Source organism: Cololabis saira, chromosome 17 (genome assembly GCF_033807715.1).
Source record: "Cololabis saira isolate AMF1-May2022 chromosome 17, fColSai1.1, whole genome shotgun sequence".
Lineage (NCBI taxonomy): Eukaryota > Metazoa > Chordata > Actinopteri > Beloniformes > Belonidae > Cololabis > Cololabis saira.
This window is the reverse complement of record NC_084603.1, coordinates 38,697,257-38,717,822: the sequence shown is the minus strand read 5'-3', so window position 1 is coordinate 38,717,822 and position 20,566 is coordinate 38,697,257. Positions and strand designations below refer to the sequence as shown.

General features: G+C 47.7%; 1 protein-coding gene across 2 annotated transcripts in view; it reads right to left on the bottom strand.

Moving 5' to 3' along the window:
• Positions 1 to 20,566, bottom strand: part of nvl (nuclear VCP like) — a 40,724-nt gene that overhangs the window by 2,036 nt on the left and 18,122 nt on the right. The window contains exons 13-23 of one of the 2 annotated variants that reach the window (XM_061745532.1): positions 19,467 to 19,611; positions 12,824 to 13,247; positions 9,810 to 10,031; positions 9,608 to 9,712; positions 8,073 to 8,135; positions 7,791 to 7,910; positions 5,545 to 5,644; positions 5,289 to 5,395; positions 5,113 to 5,189; positions 4,397 to 4,473; positions 1,629 to 1,726 (exon numbers count right to left, since the gene is read on the bottom strand). In XM_061745532.1, coding sequence (XP_061601516.1) covers positions 1,629 to 1,726; positions 4,397 to 4,473; positions 5,113 to 5,189; positions 5,289 to 5,395; positions 5,545 to 5,644; positions 7,791 to 7,910; positions 8,073 to 8,135; positions 9,608 to 9,712; positions 9,810 to 10,031; positions 12,824 to 13,247; positions 19,467 to 19,611 — 1,538 coding nt within the window. The remainder of the gene's footprint in view (positions 1 to 1,628; positions 1,727 to 4,396; positions 4,474 to 5,112; positions 5,190 to 5,288; positions 5,396 to 5,544; positions 5,645 to 7,790; positions 7,911 to 8,072; positions 8,136 to 9,607; positions 9,713 to 9,809; positions 10,032 to 12,823; positions 13,248 to 19,466; positions 19,612 to 20,566) is intronic. The other variant, XM_061745533.1, reaches the window with a different exon arrangement.

Genomic DNA, 20,566 nt, shown 5'->3' with positions numbered 1-20,566 from the left:
CTGTGATTGGTTCACTTGGAATCAACGCATTTCCGGTTTCCGGTTTGAATCAGTAGTGAACTTCCAGGGCTCTTTTCTTCGTTTATATGTGATTTTTTTTGTTTAGTTTTTTTGCACAATAGTTGTCCTTATCTCTTTGATTCACTGTGACCGGAAAAAGTCGGATAAACCATTCAGGAAAAGATCGCTAACTAGCGGTGGCACTGCACCGTGATCAAATGGAGAGACGGAGAAGTCCGAAGGTTCATGACGGCGTCACGGTGACGGCGTGTGCTCTGCGTTGGTTTGACGCAGAACCTTAATTCAGCCTTTACTCACACTGAGTGGTAAAAACAGCTGCAACTAGTGGAGAAGACGGGATAACAGCTGATTATCAGCTTAAATTAAAGGCAGTTGGACTTGACAGTGACCCGTACAGTTACCAAGAACCAGTGGTCCATGGACATTAATATTTGGTACAGTTACCCCAAGAACCAGTGGTCCATGGACATTAATATTTGGTACAGTTACCAAGAACCAGTGGTCCATGGACATTAATATTTGGTACAGTTACCCCAAGAACCAGTGGTCCATGGACATTAATATTTGGTACAGTTACCAAGAACCAGTGGTCCATGGACATTAATATTTGGTACAGTTACCAAGAACCAGTGGTCCATGGACATTAATATTCGGTACAGTTACCAAGAACCAGTGGTCCATGGACATTAATATTTGGCCACGAATCCAGTTTCCTGATATTTATATGTACTTAATTTCTACGCCGGGGAAATACACGAAGCAAAGCTTGAAGGCTTACAAAAGTCTTGACGCTTGGTCCTACTTCAAGGCAGGATTTGTTGTAGAAATTAAAGAGATGAGGACACCGAACTTTATGATTTGACCGTTTAACGTTAGCTACCCAAAAATCCAACATTACCTGATACAAAATGGGAACCACAAATCCACGTTTCGGTGCCTGGAATCCAGTTGTTTCTGTGAATTGCAGCGATCCATTTGTCTCTCTTAAGATAATTTTTCGTCAGTCTGTAAAACGATAACTCTGATTTCTTGCTAAATCTATGAGTACAATCAATCGTACAACAGCTCTTTCCCATTTTAGATGTTTTCCAGTTGCTCAAACTGAAAGTTTACGCTGACACTCAGTCTTTCTGACACTCAGTCTTTCTGCGTAACCCGCTGTGAAGTCTCATCTGTGACGTCATGTTCATTCCCTCTATTGCATCTTTCAATGCATCTCTAAAAGTACTCGTAATCTAGAGATGAAAGCCTGAACGCCGATGTTCCCAGATAAGACCTGTGGATGTGCATCATGAACATGATGCCTTTATGGACCTTAAGAACAAAAAGAACAAAAAAAAAAGAAAGAAAATGTAGACGTCTGCAAACAAATATACGCCCCCCCTCCTCCATGGCTCATGGGCGGTCGGTGAACTGAAGCGAGTTCCTACAGGAACATCCACCCACAGATCTGGACCAGTGTTGGGTTACAAACCTCCGGGGATGAAAAGAATCAAAGCATGGAACCCAACGGAGTGGAGTCTGAAGTATCAGCCTCCACAGCTTAGTCAGCTTAGTCTCCCATGCTCTTTTCTTTAGGTGCTGTCTGTCCCACAGGGGTCTCTTACCTTCTTGGTCACAGACGGACGGATGGCCCTGAACCCGTCCTCGAAGTTCTGCCTGCTCACCCTGAGGTCAGATATGCAGCTGCAGGAACCAGCGTGGCCTGAGAGGAGCAAGAAAAACAGCCGTGAGTCCAGACCAGATCCATGCCTGCAGGAACCAGGCCTGGGGGGGTTCAGGGGGTTCAGGGGGGCCTGCAGGATCCCAACTAGGGATGGGAATTGAGAAGATTTTTACGATTCCAATTCCACTTTCGATTCTGCTTAACGATTCGGTTCTGTATCGATTCCCTTATCGATTCCCTTATGGAAAAAAGGACAAAAATGAGGCAAATGGCGCTAATATAATAGGCAGTATTTCTTAGTTAATTAGTTACCTGCAGTGTTATTAGCCAAGGACATGCTAATGTTGCTGCAGCTGGGTTGAGAATTACTGACGTTAGTCCGGAGCCGATCAAAAATTCAAAATTCATTGATTATTGCTGCTGTGTGCGCAAATGTTTTTTGCATGTTGGTAATATTTCCTCCCTTTGATGAAATATTCATTTGGCAAGTATTGAAAGTTGCCCTGCTGTCTTCTTTTACTGAAATGTAACAAGACTTTCAAGCGTTGGTATCGCTTGGGCGCCAGCTATGCAACGTGCCTGATGACGTCATTCGTTCCCACAAAATTTGCAAACGATTCCAAGGAATTGAAACACTGGGAACTGGTTCTGAACAAGAACCGGTTCTCGAGTCCCATCCGTAATCCCAACCCGACCAAAGCCTTTCTACTCTACTAGTGGCTCTAACTGCTAGACTACCGGGAACACTTCCCATGATGCACTGGGCTCTTTGGTCACGCTACTGTGTTTGGTCTTCACGTATGGCAGTAATCAGTGGGGAGAACACACTGCAAAAACTCAAAATCTAACCAGGAATATTTGTCTTATTTCTAGTTAAAATGTCTCATTTTTAGTCAAAAAATCTCATTACACTTAAAACAAGAGTCATCACTGGAAAAAAACAACAAAAAGACTTTTTGAACATCAGATTCAATTTTCATACAGAAAATAATTACAGTACATCTGAAACAAATGATTATAACAATATATTCAAGAGAAAAAGCATGTTATTTTGCCTCATTCAAATCATCATCTTGAAGTTTGCATCATAACTTCTCAGCTGCAGGTTAACCTGCCGATCTTCCACCCATTTTTTCTCGTTTCTCCATTTTCTGTTATCTCTTCTCTCATTATCTCTCTCTTTTCTTATTTTCTTCTCTTTTCTTTCTTAGCGCTATTTTTTATTTTTCTTATTCGTGACAGGGGTTTGCTTTGGCCTGGGGAGTTAAAGGAGCCGTCTGTAAGAAATGTCCAAAACTGGTACTGCAGTCACTTTCAAAATATTGTTGAGCGGCGTGTACCCTCCCCCTCCTCCCCCCGACCAGAGGTTGCCAGGTAGGCTGCAGAATGCAGCAGGAACGTAGGCTGCCATGGCTGCGATAATTAGAGCCGAGCTGGCAACCCGGATGCCGAAACAATACTGACTTGGTGATTGGGAGATAGGTGGAGGGTGGAGCTTCAGAAACAATACTGACTTGGTGATTGGGAGATAGGTGGAGGGTGGAGCTTCAGAAACAATACTGACTTGGTGATTGGGAGATAGGTGGAGGGTGGAGCTTCAGAAACAATACTGACTTGGTGATTGGGAGATAGGTGGAGGGTGGAGCTTCAGAAACAATACTGACTTGGTGATTGGGAGATAGGTGGAGTGTGGAGCTTCAGAAACAATACTGACTTGGTGATTGGGAGATAGGTGGAGGGTGGAGCTTCAGAAACAATACTGACTTGGTGATTGGGAGATAGGTGGAGGGTGGAGCTTCAACATAAACATCAGTTGAGGGCTGCAACTCCTCTTTTTAAACTGGAATATCCTGGCTTGAGTGCTGTTGTCAGTGACATAAGTATTTGAAATGAACATGATTTTTAAATGTCTGTTGACATATCGGGGTCATTTTATGATTCGTTCTATTATTGCTCTTACATACAGCTCCTTTAAGTTCGGCATTCGCTTTAAAGATATCTGGCGCCATGTAGCGGTGTAAATGGGTATAACGTCTAGACCCCGAATGTAAGACGACCCCCACTTTTTCAGTCTTATTTCAATGCAAAAAACACCGTCTTATATTCGGGCCAATACGGTAGATTTTCACGTAAAATAAGTAGAAAAATCTGCCAGTGGAACAAGATTTTTTTGCTTGTAATGAGAAGATAAATCTTGTTAACTGTTATTTTTCTGGTAATGACTCTTGTTTTAAGTGTAATGAGATTTTTTAACAAAAAATTAGACATTTTAACTAGAAATAAGACAAATATTCCTGGTAAGACTTTGAGTTTTTGCAGTGCAAATACTTGATCCACCGCCGGTTGGTCGGGTTTCCCCACTGGCGGACACGTAGAGGTCTGCTGTACGATTGTTCAATAATTAATTAGCATTTTATTGCAGGACATAAGTATTTGATCCCCAACCCAACAGTAGGAGTTCTGTTTCACCTTGGTGTTTATCTGATTTTACTGTTATTTATTGACTTCTGAGTGTAGAGCACTTTCCTTGGCCCTGGGCTTTATATGTTTATTGTTTTAATAAAATAAAGCTGACATTGACGGACGGACGGGAGCGGACACGGACAGCTCATTCAATGCCACCTCCAAGGACAGGTAAGGCTATAAAAACATGTGATTACTTTATTACCGAGGCTCTTAAACCCTGAAAAGGCTGAGGTAGATTCTCACCGCAGTGCTGGGACTTCCTGTAGGCCTTCAGAGCGTTGACGGACGCTTCCCTCACTAGTGCCGTCAGGTCAGCCCCTCTGCAACACACACACAAACACACACACACACACACACAGGTCAGCCCCTCTGCAACACACACACAAACACACACACACACACACAGGTCAGCCCCTCTGCAACACACACACACACAGGTCAGCCCCTCTGCAACACACACACAAACACACACACACACAGGTCAGCCCCTCTGCAACACACACACAAACACACACACACACACACAGGTCAGCCCCTCTGCAACACACACACACACACACACACACACACACACACACACACACACAGGTCAGCCCCTCTGCAACACACACACAAACACACACACACACAGGTCAGCCCCTCTGCAACACACACACAAACACACACACACACAGGTCAGCCCCTCTGCAACACACACACAAACACACACACACACACACACAGGTCAGCCCCTCTGCAACACACACACAAACACACACACACACACACAGGTCAGCCCCTCTGCAACACACACACACACAGGTCAGCCCCTCTGCAACACACACACAAACACACACACACACAGGTCAGCCCCTCTGCAACACACACACACACACACACACACACAACACACACACACACGCTGCAAACATCTGTATGGATTCAAACTGACGCCAGCTGTGTTTCCAGCTGGGACTTACGAGAAGCAGTCGCAGCGCTCGTCGAAGGCGATCTGCTCCAGACTGACGTCCTGGTCCAGCGGGGGTTTGGATCCTCCCTGAAACACATCGATCAGGACGTCAGAACCGACTAAACCCCTGGTTCTTCCTCCATACACCTCCTCTGTAATCTTGTGTGCAGGTGCAGACCAGCTCACCTTGGTGATGGCCAGCAGGATGGCGTGGCGGTCCTCTGGGCCCGGCAGGCCCACGTACAGGGTCTTATCCAGACGGCCGGGCCTCAGGATGGCCGGGTCGATGATGTCTGAGGAGAGAGGAGACACCGGTGACTACGTGAGTCATGAATCTGTGGTTGGGGTCGTTGGACCTGCACGGTTCTCCCTCAGAGAGCCCGGTGCCGGTCGGCCCGGTGCCGGTCGGCCCGGTGCCGGTCGGCCCGGTGCGGCCTCTCACCGGGTCTGTTGGTGGCAGCCATGATGAAGACCTGCCGCCGCGCCTCCAGGCCGTCCATCTCCGTGAGCAGCTGGTTCACCACTCGCACGCTGGCCCCTGACTGGACACAAACACGCAGGTCAGCAGAGGAACCGGCCCGCCGGACCCGGGCCCTGGCCCAACAGAACGACCTCTGACCCCCCGCCCCACAGTCTCCACGGACCCGGGTCGCTTCACGAGTAGCATCACTCTTGGTTGAGAGACCGAAGGTCTTCTTTTTTGTGATTAAATGTGTTTCTTTTCTTTTTTTTATTATAATGCCGTTTATAATCACCACATTGACTACGTTTACATGCAGTCAAAATTGGGGTTATTGCTAATATTCAAGTTACTGAGACATTCAGAATATTCCGTTTACATGGTAATTAATCATTCAGGATATCTGGATCAAACCAGCGACGCACGGAGAACGTCATGACGCAATTCCCGTCATTTCCGCTTCTTATTCCTGTATCCAAATTCAAAACAAATGCTGCTTCGCGCAACTTTTCTCTCACCTTCTTGTAAATCTTCTATCCCGGTACTTTCTAGCGTCTACAAATGCAGAAATGTTCATATCCTTCATTACATTTATGAAGTGATTAGTCTCCTCCTGGTCTTGTGTTTCTCCGTGTTTCTAAGAACTTCCTGGACTCAAAAGACCAGGATTCCTTGTGAACAGAGCATGTGCAGAAAACAAATTCCTGTTCCGTGTGATGGGGATATTCCGTTTGGTGTTTACATGACCCAATATTCAGGTTTTAAAAGGAGTAACCCAGGGCTCATATTGGGGTTTTTAAAAACCGGAATATGAGCAAATTCGGGTTATTCAAAAGGGTTATTAGTGTTTACATGGCCGTGCATGGAAACGCAGTCTATGATGTCAAACAAACATTATACACATCTTTTCACCCCCGTCCAAACCCACCCCTCGGACCTAAGCATTCGATGAAAACAATTAATAACTAATAATAAGGAAAACAAAAAAAAAAAAAGATAATACAACAATAAAAAACAAACAAACCAAAAAAAGGACCAAATAAAACAAAGGCAAAACATAATAATATCAAAAACTGGACAAGGATAGCTGCAACAAGGCAGTCTATGTCCATTTACATCTTTCAAGTTTGGCTTTAATTTGATCTGCTGCCATAAACCAAAATAAAATATTTAGTTGTTTTGCATTATGGATTGGGGCTGTAGATATTTCCAGGTAGATAATTTCAAGGAAGGTCAAATACCAATGGGAGATGTTAAGTGTGTGTGGTGGTTTCCATCTTACTGCAATTATCAAAAAAGATAATTGCAGTAAGATGGAAACCACCACAGGCCAGCTGTTAGGCCAGCAAGCAAAATTTGTTTATGATATAGTGAAAAATTCATTGTGGATAAATTATTTAAAATAAGTGTTTGAGGGTTTACTGGAATATTCTGTACTGTTATTGAGGATAATGCAGTTGAAACCTGTTGCCAGAAGTTTGCAACAGGTTGTCATTCCCAGACCATCTGCATGAAGGTTCTTGGTTTATTCTGAGAGCATCATGTACATAAAGAGCTGACCAGGATCTTCATATGGTAAAGCTTGCCAGGTGTTAAATAGGTTCTGTGTACAAAATGATAATGAAGGTCTTTTCTTTACCGGAGAAAATTAAATCCAGTATGAATAACCCTTGATCTCCTTACCAAGACCTTTGGGTGCTTTGTTTTCTTTGTCAACAACAAAAATAAATCAGTAAAATAATAAAGTAGTAATGTACACTGCAAAAACTCAAAATCTTAACAAGAATATTTGTCTTATTTCTAGTTAAAATGTCTCATTTTTAGCCAAAAAAAATCTCATTACACTTAAAACAAGACTCATCAGTGGAAAAAAAAAAACAATTTTCACCTGTTTCAAGTAGATTTTCACTTAAAATAAGTAGAAAAATCTGCCAGTGGAACAAGATTTTTTTGCTTGTGATGAGTACTGGAGATACTGCTGTTCTGCTGTAATCTGGTCCCACTGGCAGATTTTTCTACTTATTTCAAGTGAAAATTTACTTGAAACAGGTGAAAATTGTTGTTTTTTTTCCAGTGATGACTCTTGTTTTAAGTGTAATGAGATTTTTTGACTAAAAATGAGACATTTTAACTAGAAATAAGACAAATATTCCTGGTAAGATTTGGAGTTTTTGCAGTGTAAATGATCAAATAAAGGCAGATGTGTCTGAGCTGGAGCGTCTTCTCACCTCGTGTCCGGAGCGGCGGGGACACAGAGCGTCCACCTCGTCAAAGAAGATGACACACGGAGCCGAGTTGCGTCCTCTCTGGAAGACCTGCCTGACGGCCCGCTCGCTCTCGCCTACGTACTGCACACACACACACACACACACACACACACACACACACACACACACACACACACACACACACACACACACACACGGCGGGGGTTAGTGCTGGCAGGCTGCCGGGGCTCAGACCAGAGCCAGCAGGGTCTGCAGCGTATCTGACAGCCGGCGGCCTCTCACCATGTTGAGCAGCTCCGGGCCCTTCACAGAGATGAAGTTCAGGCCCGACTCGTTGGCCACGGCCTGTCAGGAGAGAGCAGGGAGGACGGTGATGAGTACTGGAGATGCTGCTGTTCCGCTGACACACTATCCTACATTATCCTGACTGGGAAACGCATCGCGTCACTTCCTGTTGTTTGCAGTCTGTTGCCGTTGCACGGTGTTGCAGGCTCTGATCTCTCCAGACTTTTTTGTCTAAACTTAGATTTGTTTTCTGGTAAAATAATACTATATCTGGTAAACTTCTGTCTTTAATTCAACACTCGCACATTTTTCTCATTAACCTCTAGCTGCAGCTATGGCTACTGACTAACACACTATAGAACAAGACTATAATAGTTAGTGTCAAACATAGCTTGGTGGTAGATATGCTGCTACAGGCCTCTGCTGCAGGGGGCACCGACATGATCCACTGGACGGTGCCTCTCACCCTTCCTCTCTTTTCCTTTTCCATTTTTTATTTATTATAAGCAGTACTCGAGTTGTGAAAAAATAAATCAGGGGGGATGGTGATTTTATCATATGGGGACAGATAATTTGTGCTGATTACAAATAATATAATATATTACAAATAATAGCAGTGACCAAAACACCTGCAGAAATACTGCAGGAATGACATAGCAGCAGTTAAATGCAGCCTTCTGTAAGCTTTAAATATCCACTGGGCTTACATCAAATACATCAAAACACAACAATAAAAAACACTTTTCTGAACTTATCAATATGACTCTGTCCTTCACAGGATAAGTAACATGGATCACTGCAAAAACTCACAATCTTAACAAGAATATTTGTCTCATTTCTAGTTAAAATGTCTCATTTTAGTAAAAAAAATCTCATTACACTTAAAACAAGACTCATCACTGGAAAAAACAACAATTTTCACCTGTTTCAAGTAAATTTTCACTTGAAATAAGTAGAAAAATCTGCCAGTGGAACAAGATTTTTTTGCTTGTAATGAGAAGATAAATCTTGTCCCACTGGCAGATTTTTCTACCTATTTCAAGTGAAAATTTACTTGAAACAGATGAAAATTGTCACATTTTTCTGCTGTTATTTTTCTGGTGATGACTCTAAATGTTGAAATATCAGTAAAACCACATTCATTGATGAAATGACATAAGGGATGGAAAGGAGGGATGGCAGTTTTACAGGGGGGATGATTTTTACTGTTTTTATTTCAGGGGGGATGCCACCCCCCCTCATCCCCCCTCATCCCCCCTCAACTCCAGTACTGATTATCTCATATCTCATATCTGAGTATCTCATAACCATCATTGTTGTCCATCGTTCTTGTAGTTTGTTGGGCTCGTCGTTTCTTTCCTCCTAAAGGGGAGTTTTTCTTGCCACTAGGGGAGTTTTTACATTACATTGTTTATGTAATAATTGCTCTGGGGTTTATGTTCTGGTCTCTGGAAAGATCCTGGAGACAATAGACGTCGTAATAGACGCTATATAAATAAAATTGAATTGAATTGAAATGGAATGGCACACACCTTAGCCAGCAGAGTCTTCCCACACCCCGGAGGGCCGGCCAGCAGCACCCCCGACGGGGCGCTGAGTCCCAGAGCCTTGAACTGCTCTGGGGAGCGGACTGGAGCCTGGAGAGAAGGTGGAGGCAGGAAACACAACCTGGTCATGGTCACTCCTTCATTGTTGGGGGAGATGGGAGAATGGGCTGGGAAGTGTGGCGGTTACCAGAATGGCCATGGTGAGCTCCTCCCGGATGTCGTGCAGGGCTCCCACGCTGTCCCAGCTGACGTCGGGCACCGTGGCGAAGCCCTCCCTCTTGGCCGACGGCTGCACGCTGGACAGAGCCTCCTTGAAGTCGGACATGAGGATGGAGAGACCCTGCAGCTGCTCCTCCGACAGCGTCTCGCTGGCCTTCAGCAGAGCCAGCAGCTGCCACAGCTCCCCCTGATGGACGACACCGCACACGTCAGGCCCACGGCTCTGGGATGAGACGCAGCTAATACAATAAGGGCCAATCCCAATACAGCCCCTACTTTCTACCACTAGCCCTAAAAATGAAGCCACAGGCGTAGGGTCCTTGTAATCTTCCCTAGGGATTGGGACACCACCTGCTACGTCACTGCGTGGTTTACGTTCGGGTACGTAAGCGACTGCGTAGTTACGTTTGCACATACGTCACACCATATCAGGAAGACAGAGCTAAAAGCTGTTTTAATTTCTGCTGTAGCGCTGCTAATATGCCACTTTATTAAGTTTTAATATTTTTTCAGGCGTAAAAGTAACCGTTAAGATCCCCAACCTGGGCTCAGTTTATCCAAATAACGCCTGTTAAGAAATTTGCTCTGAAGTTTTCGGGATGAGAAGAGCCGCCGGCTCAGGAGCTGATTTATGGTTCCGCGTTAAATCGGCGTACCCTAGGACTACGGCGTAGGGTACGCCGTAGGCTCTGCGTCGATTTAACGCGGAACCATAAATCAGCCTTTATTCTGGCGAGATCTGAAAAGACTTCGCAACAACGGGCAAGCGAGTGATTATGTACATTCACTGAGTGAATATCATGAAAGTAAAATATATATTTCTCGCTAGAAATATAATCAAAATGCATTTTTATGCAGAAACTAACTCAAAATATTGATTTTATTCACTAAAAATTTAAAATGTCCGTCATGTTTTTTTGTTTGATTCAGTCTGCAAATGAGGATGTAAAGCATTCTGGGAAATTTTTCTGGCCCTCGGTCAGCGAGTCAGCATCTGAAATCCCTCACTGTGAAGGGCTAGATTCATACACACTAGCCCTCGTTATGTCCACTAGCCCTACATGAAAAGAGGAATTGGGACACCACTACCCTCACGGGAACGTGCAAAATTTAGGGGTAGGGCTGAAAAGTAGGACTAGGGGGGGATTGGGACTGGGCCTAACGGGAACCACCACAGCAGAACTGAACCGAGCCTCTGGACCTGGGGTCTAATGGCACTTTTCCACTAGAACCTATTCAGCTCGGCTCTCCTCCACTTGGTTTGGTTCTTTTCCACTAGGGGTCTAACGTGCAGAGCAGATACTTTTCTGTAACTATTCTGCTGAGGTTCTAAGCTGCTGAGTCGGCTGTATCTGACATCATCACACTACAGGCCACCGATTGGTCGGGGGGTTGGAGTCAGACGTCTGAGTCAGGAGGAGGAAATCAGAGAAAGAGACTCTGACGGATTCTTGTTCATTTTATTCAACAGGCAATGGCGGCAAAAGTCTGTTTCATGATCCAACTCTGAGGTGCAGATGTTCATAAACCTGGTGCTGAGGAGAGAATTAAAAAGGGATCTAGACGGAGATAAGGAACGACCATATCCACCAGGAGCTCTGTCTCTTCATAGCTGCTCACGGCTCCAGCTGACTTTTCAGCAGCACCGAGACAAACAAAAAGCTTTGCCGCTTGAAGTTTCTCTCACTCTCATTTTAAAACTTTATATCAAACACAAGCCACAGACCCAGCAGCACATCTATCATCTCCTCCAGGTTCTACATCTTTAGTGTTGTTGTCTTCTTCCTTTAGATACACAATCAAATACGTCACAGCAGCTTCACTCCAACCTCCTACTTCTGCTCCAGGTGCTGAATTGTTCTGGAACAATTAAGTCGAGCCGAGTAGGTTCTAGTGGAAAAGCGCCATAAGTGACAAAGTTGCTGCTGCTCTTTTTCACTTGGCAGCTACTCAGATTCCCAAATGTTTGCTCTCAAACAAAGAGGAGAGAAAATTATCATATGACCTCCTTAATCAAACAGAAGTTTGAGTCACAGAGGTCCTGGTTGTGAGCGGACCGCAGAACAAATATAGCTTTGTGGTAGATATGCTGCTATAGGCCTATGCTGCAGGGGGCACCGACATGATCCACTGGGCGGTGCCTCTCACCCTTCTTCTCCTCTCCTCTTCCCTTCCTCTCTTCTCCTTTACATTTTTATTTATTATAAGTATGTCATAGCCATCCTGTAGTTTCTTGTGCTGGCCCCCTTTTTTCTCTTTTGTGTATGTTTGCAGGCCAGAGCTTCAGAAGCTGCGTGCTGACCCCCCCTCTTTTCTTTTTTCTTCCTTTTTCATCTCGATATTTCAACTTCTCGAAATTTTGACTTTTTTCTCGACATTTCGACTTTTTGCTCAAAATTTAGATTTTTTTCTCGATATTTCGACTTTTTTCACGAAATCTTGACTATTTCCTCAACATTTGACTTTTTTCTCGACATTTCGACTTTTTTTCTCAAGATTGTACTTTAACATTAATCTTGACATTTCGGCTTTTTTCCTCGAAATTTTGACTTTTTTCTTGACGTGCATAATGAAAAAAAATAAAAATCTTCCCCCAGTTATAACATATATAGAAACATGCAGCATGTGTTACCTTCATTCTAAGGCTGATACAAGACTTTTCATTATTTGCGGCTCCAGACATATTTGTTTTTTGTGTTTTTGTTCCAATATGGCTCTAAAACATTTTGGGTTGCCGACCCCCGTATTAGACACAATTTATACAAATAAAATTGAATTGAATAGAACCAGAACTCAAACCGGTTCCTGCTGTCCTCCAGTGACGACCAGACGTCTCCCGGGAGCTCCTGAGTGGGGTGGAGCCTGAGAACATGTGACTCCCCCGTTCCCTCCCCAGCACGTCTGCATGAGGGTGCAGAACGGTTGCAGGAGGAAGGGGAGGGTTGACTTGTACTATAAAACAGCCGGAGATGGTGGTTGTACCTGCAGCTGAGCTTCCCCAGCCTGGGCCGGCGCTCCGCCTGCCGCTCCGCCTGCCGCTCCGCCTGCCGCTCCGCCTGCCGCTCCGCCTGCCGCTCCGCCTGCCGCTCCGCCTGCCGCTCCACCTGCCGCTCCGCCTGCCGCTCCGCCTGCCGCTCCGCCTGCCGCTCCGCCTGCCGCTCCGCCTGCCGCTCCGCCTGCCGCTCCGCCTGCCGTTCCGCCTGCCGCCAGCTCCTCGTCGGTACTCCGGACCGGCTCCTGCAGACGGGCCCTCAGGTCCAGCAGAACCCGGTTCACCGCGCTCATGGCGGCCTCGCGGCACAGGGCCATCAGGTCGGCGCCCACGTAGCCCGGAGTGAGCCGAGCCAGCTGCTGGAAGTCAAAGTCCTCCGGCAGCTTCAGCTTCCGGCACAACGTCTTCAAGATCCTGCAGAAGCAGAGAGAGTTCAGCACGACGGCAAGAGTGTCCAAACCTGACAAACGCAGCAGATCTGTGGGATTTAGATTTAGATTTATTTATTTGCACATTTTCGAATGGAATGCGCTTAGAGAAAAAAAACCTAAAAAAAACCCAACAACATAAAGAAAATGGGCTGGAAAGGTCAGAAACCTGAGAGGCCTCCGCTCTATGATACACTTCAGACAGTAAAACAAGAAATACTTTAGAGAAAAAAACAACACAAGATGGTTAAATAATAGTTCAAATAGACATCATAAAAAATATGATTAAAGGAGCAGAATGTAGCATAAACCAAAACAAAGAGCATCGCATTCACTTTTCCAAGTCTTTTATGCCCTCTGCTGTCCGGCTATTAAATTTATCCTTATGAATTTGTTTGTGCATTTAGGTTCTGTGTACCTTCTAGGAATGATATCATCTGGTGTTTGTATAGACTGTTTTTAATTAATTAATTTATTGGTATCAGCACTTTTTAATGCAACAAATTGCAGATTTTTGCACACAGCTGCCAACTTTCTCCCTGTTTCTCTATGTTTCTATTGAATGTGTTATGTGTTTGTTATGTGTGTGTTTGGGCGCAAGCTGCCAAATCAAATTGCCCTTCAAGGGATAAATAAAGTTGTCTTGAATCTTGAATATATTGTCATGGTCACAGTTTCATAGGTTTTTTTTACTGTGTTACTGACTCCTGTCATCTAGATCCTGCCACCCTCATCAGCCTCATTCCCTTCACCTGTGCTTCCCCGGCCCAGCTCCACATCTGGTTTCCCTCATCAGTTTCCCCTTCATATACCAGCCCATTTCCTCATACCAGTTGCCAGATTGCCGAGTGTAGTTGCCTCGCTTTCCAGCCACGGATTCTGTTCTGTTTCTGCCTGCCTGCCTGTCTGCGATCTTGCCTGATTCCGGTTTATGGATTTTTGCTTGCCCCTTTTGGTTTTGTTTGCCTGATCTGCCTGTCTGCCCAGTTTTGACCCCTGCCTGCCTTTGACAAAGATTAAAGCCTCTTGGACTGTGATCTGCCTGGTGTTGTGCATTTGGGTTCTCTGTCCTGTCTGAGCCGTGACAGTACAATCTGGCCAAAAGAATGAACCCAGCCAACATGGACCTACCACGTAAGGAAGAGGATTTATGGGATTTTTTTTATGGGGACCAAGTGGCGTTCTACCAGCGTACGGTGAAGGGGACAGGGACATGCCCCCAGTTCCAGCCTGTTGCTGTTCCCGAGGTGGTCCCGGACCCACCCCAGTCTCTTCCCCCTTTCTGGGGAACACGCCTGGCTCTGGGTGGGCCCAGGAGCCTGCAGGCTCAGGGGAGGCAACGACGACGGCATAAGTGCCAGCCCCAGCTTGCTCCAGCTCCAGCTCCTGCTCCCGTTCCTGTTCCAGTGGTGGTCCCGGACGCACCTGTCCCTGTTCCGGTGGTGGTCCCGGACGCACCTGTCCCTGTTCCAGTGGTGGTCCCGGACGCACCTGTCCCTGTTCCGGTGGTAGTCCCGGACGCACCTGTCCCTGTTCCAGTGGTGGTCCCGGACGCACCTGTCCCTGTTCCGGTGGTGGTCCCAGATGCACCTCCCCATGTTCGAGTGGTGGTCCCGGACGCACCTCCCCATGTTCGAGTGGTGGTCCCGGACGCACCTCCCCATGTTCGAGTGGTGGTCCCGGACGCACCTGTCCCTGTTCCAGTGGTGGTCCCGGACGCACCTCCCCATGTTCGAGTGGTGGTCCCGGACGCACCTGTCCCTGTTCCAGTGGTGGTCCCGGACGCACCTCCCCATGTTCGAGTGGTGGTCCCGGACGCACCTGTCCCTGTTCCGGTGGTGGTCCCGGACGCACCTGTCCCTGTTCCAGTGGTGGTCCCGGACGCACCTCCCCATGTTCGAGTGGTGGTCCCGGACGCACCTGTCCCTGTTCCGGTGGTGGTCCCGGACGCACCTGTCCCTGTTCCGGTGGTGGTCCCGGACGCACCTGTCCCTGTTCCGGTGGTGGTCCCAGACGCACCTCCCCATGTTCGAGTGGTGGTCCCGGACGCACCTCCCCATGTTCCGGTGGTGGTCCCGGACGCACCTCCCCATGTTCCGGTGGTGGTCCCGGACGCACCTCCCCATGTTCCGGTGGTGGTCCCGGACGCACCTCCCCATGTTCCAGTGGTGGTCCCGGACGCACCTCCCCATGTTCGAGTGGTGGTCCCGGACGCACCTCCCCATGTTCGAGTGGTGGTCCCGGACGCACCTGTCCCTGTTCCAGTGGTGGTCCCGGACGCACCTGTCCCTGTTCCAGTGGTGGTCCCGGACGCACCTCCCCATGTTCGAGTGGTGGTCCCGGACGCACCTATCCATGTTCCAGTGGTGGTCCCGGACGCACCTCCCCATGTTCCAGTGGTGGTCCCGGACGCACCTGTCCATGTTCCAGTGGTGGTCCCGGACGCACCTCCCCATGTTCCAGTGGTGGTCCCGGACGCACCTGTCCCTGTTCCAGTGGTGGTCCCAGACGCACCTCCCCATGTTCCAGTGGTGGTCCCGGACGCACCTCCCCATGTTCGAGTGGTGGTCCCGGACGCACCTATCCATGTTCCAGTGGTGGTCCCGGACGCACCTCCCCATGTTCCAGTGGTGGTCCCGGACGCACCTGTCCATGTTCCAGTGGTGGTCCCGGACGCACCTCCCCATGTTCCAGTGGTGGTCCCGGACGCACCTGTCCCTGTTCCAGTGGTGGTCCCAGACGCACCTCCCCATGTTCCAGTGGTGGTCCCGGACGCACCTCCCCATGTTCCAGTGGTGATCCCGGACGCACCTCCCCATGTTCCGGTGGTGGTCCCGGACACACCTCCCCATGTTCCGGTGGTGGTCCCGGACACACCTCCCCATGTTCCAGTGGTGGTCCCGGACACACCTCCCCATGTTCCGGTGGCGGTCCCAGACGCACCTCCCCATGTTCCGGTGGTGGTCCCAGACGCACCTCCCCATGTTCCAGTGGTGGTCCCGGACGCACCTCCCCATGTTCCGGTGGTGGTCCCGGACGCACCTCCCCATGTTCCAGTGGTGGTCCCGGACGCACCTCCCCATGTTCGAGTGGTGGTCCCGGACGCACCTCCCCATGTTCGAGTGGTGGTCCCGGACGCACCTGTCCCTGTTCCAGTGGTGGTCCCGGACGCACCTGTCCCTGTTCCAGTGGTGGTCCCGGACGCACCTCCCCATGTTCGAGTGGTGGTCCCGGACGCACCTGTCCATGTTCCAGTGGTGGTCCCGGACGCACCTCCCCATGTTCCAGTGGTGGTCCCGGACGCACCTGTCCATGTTCCAGTGGTGGTCCCGGACGCACCTCCCCATGTTCCAGTGGTGGTCCCGGACGCACCTGTCCCTGTTCCAGTGGTAGTCCCGGACGCACATGTCCCTGTTCCAGTGGTGGTCCCAGACGCACCTCCCCATGTTCCAGTGGTGGTCCCGGACGCACCTCCCCATGTTCCAGTGGTGGTCCCGGACGCACCTCCCCATGTTCCAGTGGTGGTCCCGGACACACCTCCCCATGTTCCGGTGGTGGTCCCGGACACACCTCCCCATGTTCCGGTGGTGGTCCCGGACACACCTCCCCATGTTCCAGTGGTGGTCCCGGACGCACCTCCCCATGTTCCGGTGGCGGTCCCAGACGCACCTCCCCATGTTCCGGTGGTGGTCCCAGACACACCTCCCCATGTTCCAGTGGTGGTCCCGGACGCACCTCCCCATGTTCCGGTGGTGGTCCCAGACACACCTCCCCATGTTCCGGTGGTGGTCCCGGACGCACCTGTCCCTGTTCCAGTGGTGGTCCCGGACGCATCAGCCCCTGCTCTGCAGCCAGCGCCCAGGCCCCCCCCGCCCGCCCTGGGTGTGGACTGTTGGGACATCTGGGATCTGTCCCTTGAGGGGGGGCCAGCGCCACGGACCCGGGCTCCCACCCAGCCAGCTCCGAGGACCCGGGTCGCCCCTCAGCCAGCTCCGAGGACCCGGGTCGCCCCTCAGCCAGCTCCGAGGACCCGGGGTCTTCCCGAACCAGCTCTGGGGATCCTCTTTGCCTGATCTGCCTGTCTGCCCGGTTTTGACCCCTGCCTGCCTTTGACAAAGATTAAAGCCTCTTGGACTCTGGTTCTGCCTGGTGTTGTGCATTTGGGTTCTCTGTCCTGTCTGAGCCGTGACATATATAGTATATAAAGTGTACAGTGTACTTGTATGTACATGTAGAGACAGACAGACGTTGATGGTACTGGGTCAGCAGCTGTTTACATCTCAGCTATGAGTTTGTTTTTCAATCTCTTTTTGAAAACAAGGAGGGACAGAGTTCTAGGTACTAGGTTCCAGATGTTACTCACAGGGCGGCCCCTCTGTATTTAATATTATATTACCCTCTAATGGTGCAACATCGGAGTGGATGGAGATGAGATGCTGATCTAGTTGGATAACTGTTAATATTGGATTTTATACAAAAGTATTGTTGGAAGTGGAGCGGTAGTGATTGGCTTAAATACAGAATTTTGTAAATAAAAATAGAGATTTGCATTTTATTGATATCAAAAATATTTATAATCTTGAGTTTAGAAAAAAGGGGAACAGATGGGGCCTGGAAATCTGACCTTGTGACTAGGGCTAATCGGATAATAAGTAATTTTTTCTTAAATTTAGTATGAGGTTGCTTTAATTGTGGCAAATGATAATAAACACGAGAAAGGTGGGTACTTCAATATAGAAAAAATTGATATTTTATTCAACTTTGCCGCTGTTCATATAAAAAGTGAATAAAATGTCCTATCTAAAACCAAGGACAGGCGCAGTGATCAGTCAGTATAGACATAAATCCATAAATAAATAAACCCTCTGTCCATTGTTTTTTATTTTTTAAGGACAGGCAATTGTGTTATATAAAAAATAAATTATAAAGTAAAAGGTCTGGTATTTTTTCCTCCATCAAGTGGGTAAATGGGTTCTGGATGGCAGGACGTACTGTGGGTTGAACTGGTGTATCATTTGTTGAAACCCATCACCATGGAGAGCTGCTCATATCACAGATCAGCATGTATTGACTCAGGGTGTTTTCAGACCTGTGGCCCATTTGTTTTGTTCCGAATCAGGGGCTAAATCGATACAGTTGTTTGGTTTTTCATTTGTGGAGTTTGTGTTCCCAAGGCAACCGTCTGTAGCGGTTCAAAGCTGTTAGCAAATGCCATGAGAACCAACTGTTCTCTCATTGGTCAGAAATGAACGTGGAAGCTGGTGGAGGCTGCGCCAACTCTTCTCCTTGTGCCGCGGTTGCACATACATGATTAATGGAGTTGTGTCGGTTGCTGTGTGGATTATGTTCTCACTACAAATAAAAAAAACTAACCGCTCCGGGTCTGGAATGGAAGCGAGCTGAGACCACCTCTCCTAGGAGATCTAAGCTCGCTTGTTTTGTCCCGCATCCGAGCACGATTGCTGTGTTCACATGTACCAAACCAACCGATCTTTAGGAGGAAACGCTCCCTGTTCCAGAACAACTGCTCCAAACGGGACAGGTGTGAAAGCACCGTCAGTGAGGGCAGTCGCCTGTTAGGGCTACACATCTGCTTCTTCTGCAGAAAGGGCTCCATGGTGGCTCTTCTTCGGACTGCATGCATTTAATTTTAAATACTTTTGTCATGCACAGTCAGGCATAACGTTAAAGCTCTCTTTTAAAACCAAAATACGCTTAATGTCTTACCAAGGCGATTCTGTTTTCGTTCAACTGTCCAACGTGCTTTCTCTTCAAATACTGCTTTGCAAACCTTGCAAGTCTTCTTTTTATTTGCCGTATCCAGGCTAAAATGCTCCCAAACTTTTGAAGTTTTGTTACATGCAGCTGCTGTACAGGACGCCTCTGATTTTGGTTTACCTGCTACCGCTCGGCTGAGATTGTATTGAAGTGAGACGCCTCACTCCATTGGAAAAACACGTCTGGCGACAATTTTCAACAATGGAATTCTTTGTCGACAATTTTGATTATCGATTTTTGTCGACAACGTCGACGAATCATTGCAGTCCTACTTGTGACTGTTCTAACAAATCTTTTTTGAAGTAAATAAAGTTTGTGGAGATATGTGCGACAGGATCCGATCCAGGAAGGAAGCTCCCGGAGACCAGAGTGGAGGGGAAGTGAACAAGTTTAGGATAAAAGTGCAGTAATGGAGGTGGTTTCCTACCGGAGACGAGCCGCCTCGTCCGGGATGCCCAGGCAGATCTCCCTGTCGAAGCGGCCGGCTCTGCGCAGGGCCGGGTCCAGGGAGTCGGGCCTGTTGGTGGCGCCGATGACCAGGAGCTGAGCCGTCACCGCCGGACTGTTCAGGTCTGAGAGGAGGCAAGCGTCACATCAGTTCACATGAAAACCTCCCAGCATGCACTGCAGCAGCTGACGGGATGATGAGGATCCTGAACCACCAGGTTGTGGGAGGAGCCTGACACGTGTCATAACTGCATGCGATGCGAGCGAGCGTCAGCGACAAAATCAATTCCATTGTTTTATTTTCTATTGGACTGTCCTAACTGACCGCAGTGACGCAGCACGACGCAGCGCTAGGAATGGGCGATATTTTACCGTTCATGATATACCGTCAAAAAAATTCCCCACCGTAAGAATTTGTCATCTCACGGTAAAAACGATAAATTCCCGTTGATGATGTTTTTGTGTAAAGCCTGATTTATGGTTCTGTGTTAAATCAATGCAGAGCCTACGGCGTACGGTGCGTGTCGCCGCGTAACCTACGCCGTAGGCTCTGTATTGATTTAACACAGAACCGTAATTCAGCCTTAACAAACATGGCGGAAGGCGGATCTGAGAGCGAGGAGCTCATTGTTAAACGAGGCTCCAGCTCTGGAACTGGTTTGGATTTAAAAAGAGAGACGAGGAGCAAACATCATCTATTATATGCAGAGTCTGCAAAAAAACAGTGAGTGCAAAGGATGGCAATACAAGTAATTTATTATATATTTTACATTATATATTATTATATATATAACATATTATTATAACAGCTGCTGCTGAGGTTGGTGTAGTTTAGTAGCATTTAGCATTCATTTAGAGCAGTGTTTTGGCTCCAAAGACTGAATGTGGTGATAGATTTATAGTTAAAAAGGTGGAGTTGAATTGGTATTTTTTTTAATCGTCATTTTTATTGTTATCGGGATCCCTACGCGGTGCGCCGTTTGAGCTGAACATTTGTCGGACGTCCTGCTTCTATTTTCCTGCTGCTCGCGTTGAAAGCCGGTTGAAAGCGCTGTAGGAAACAGTCATGATGAGGAACGG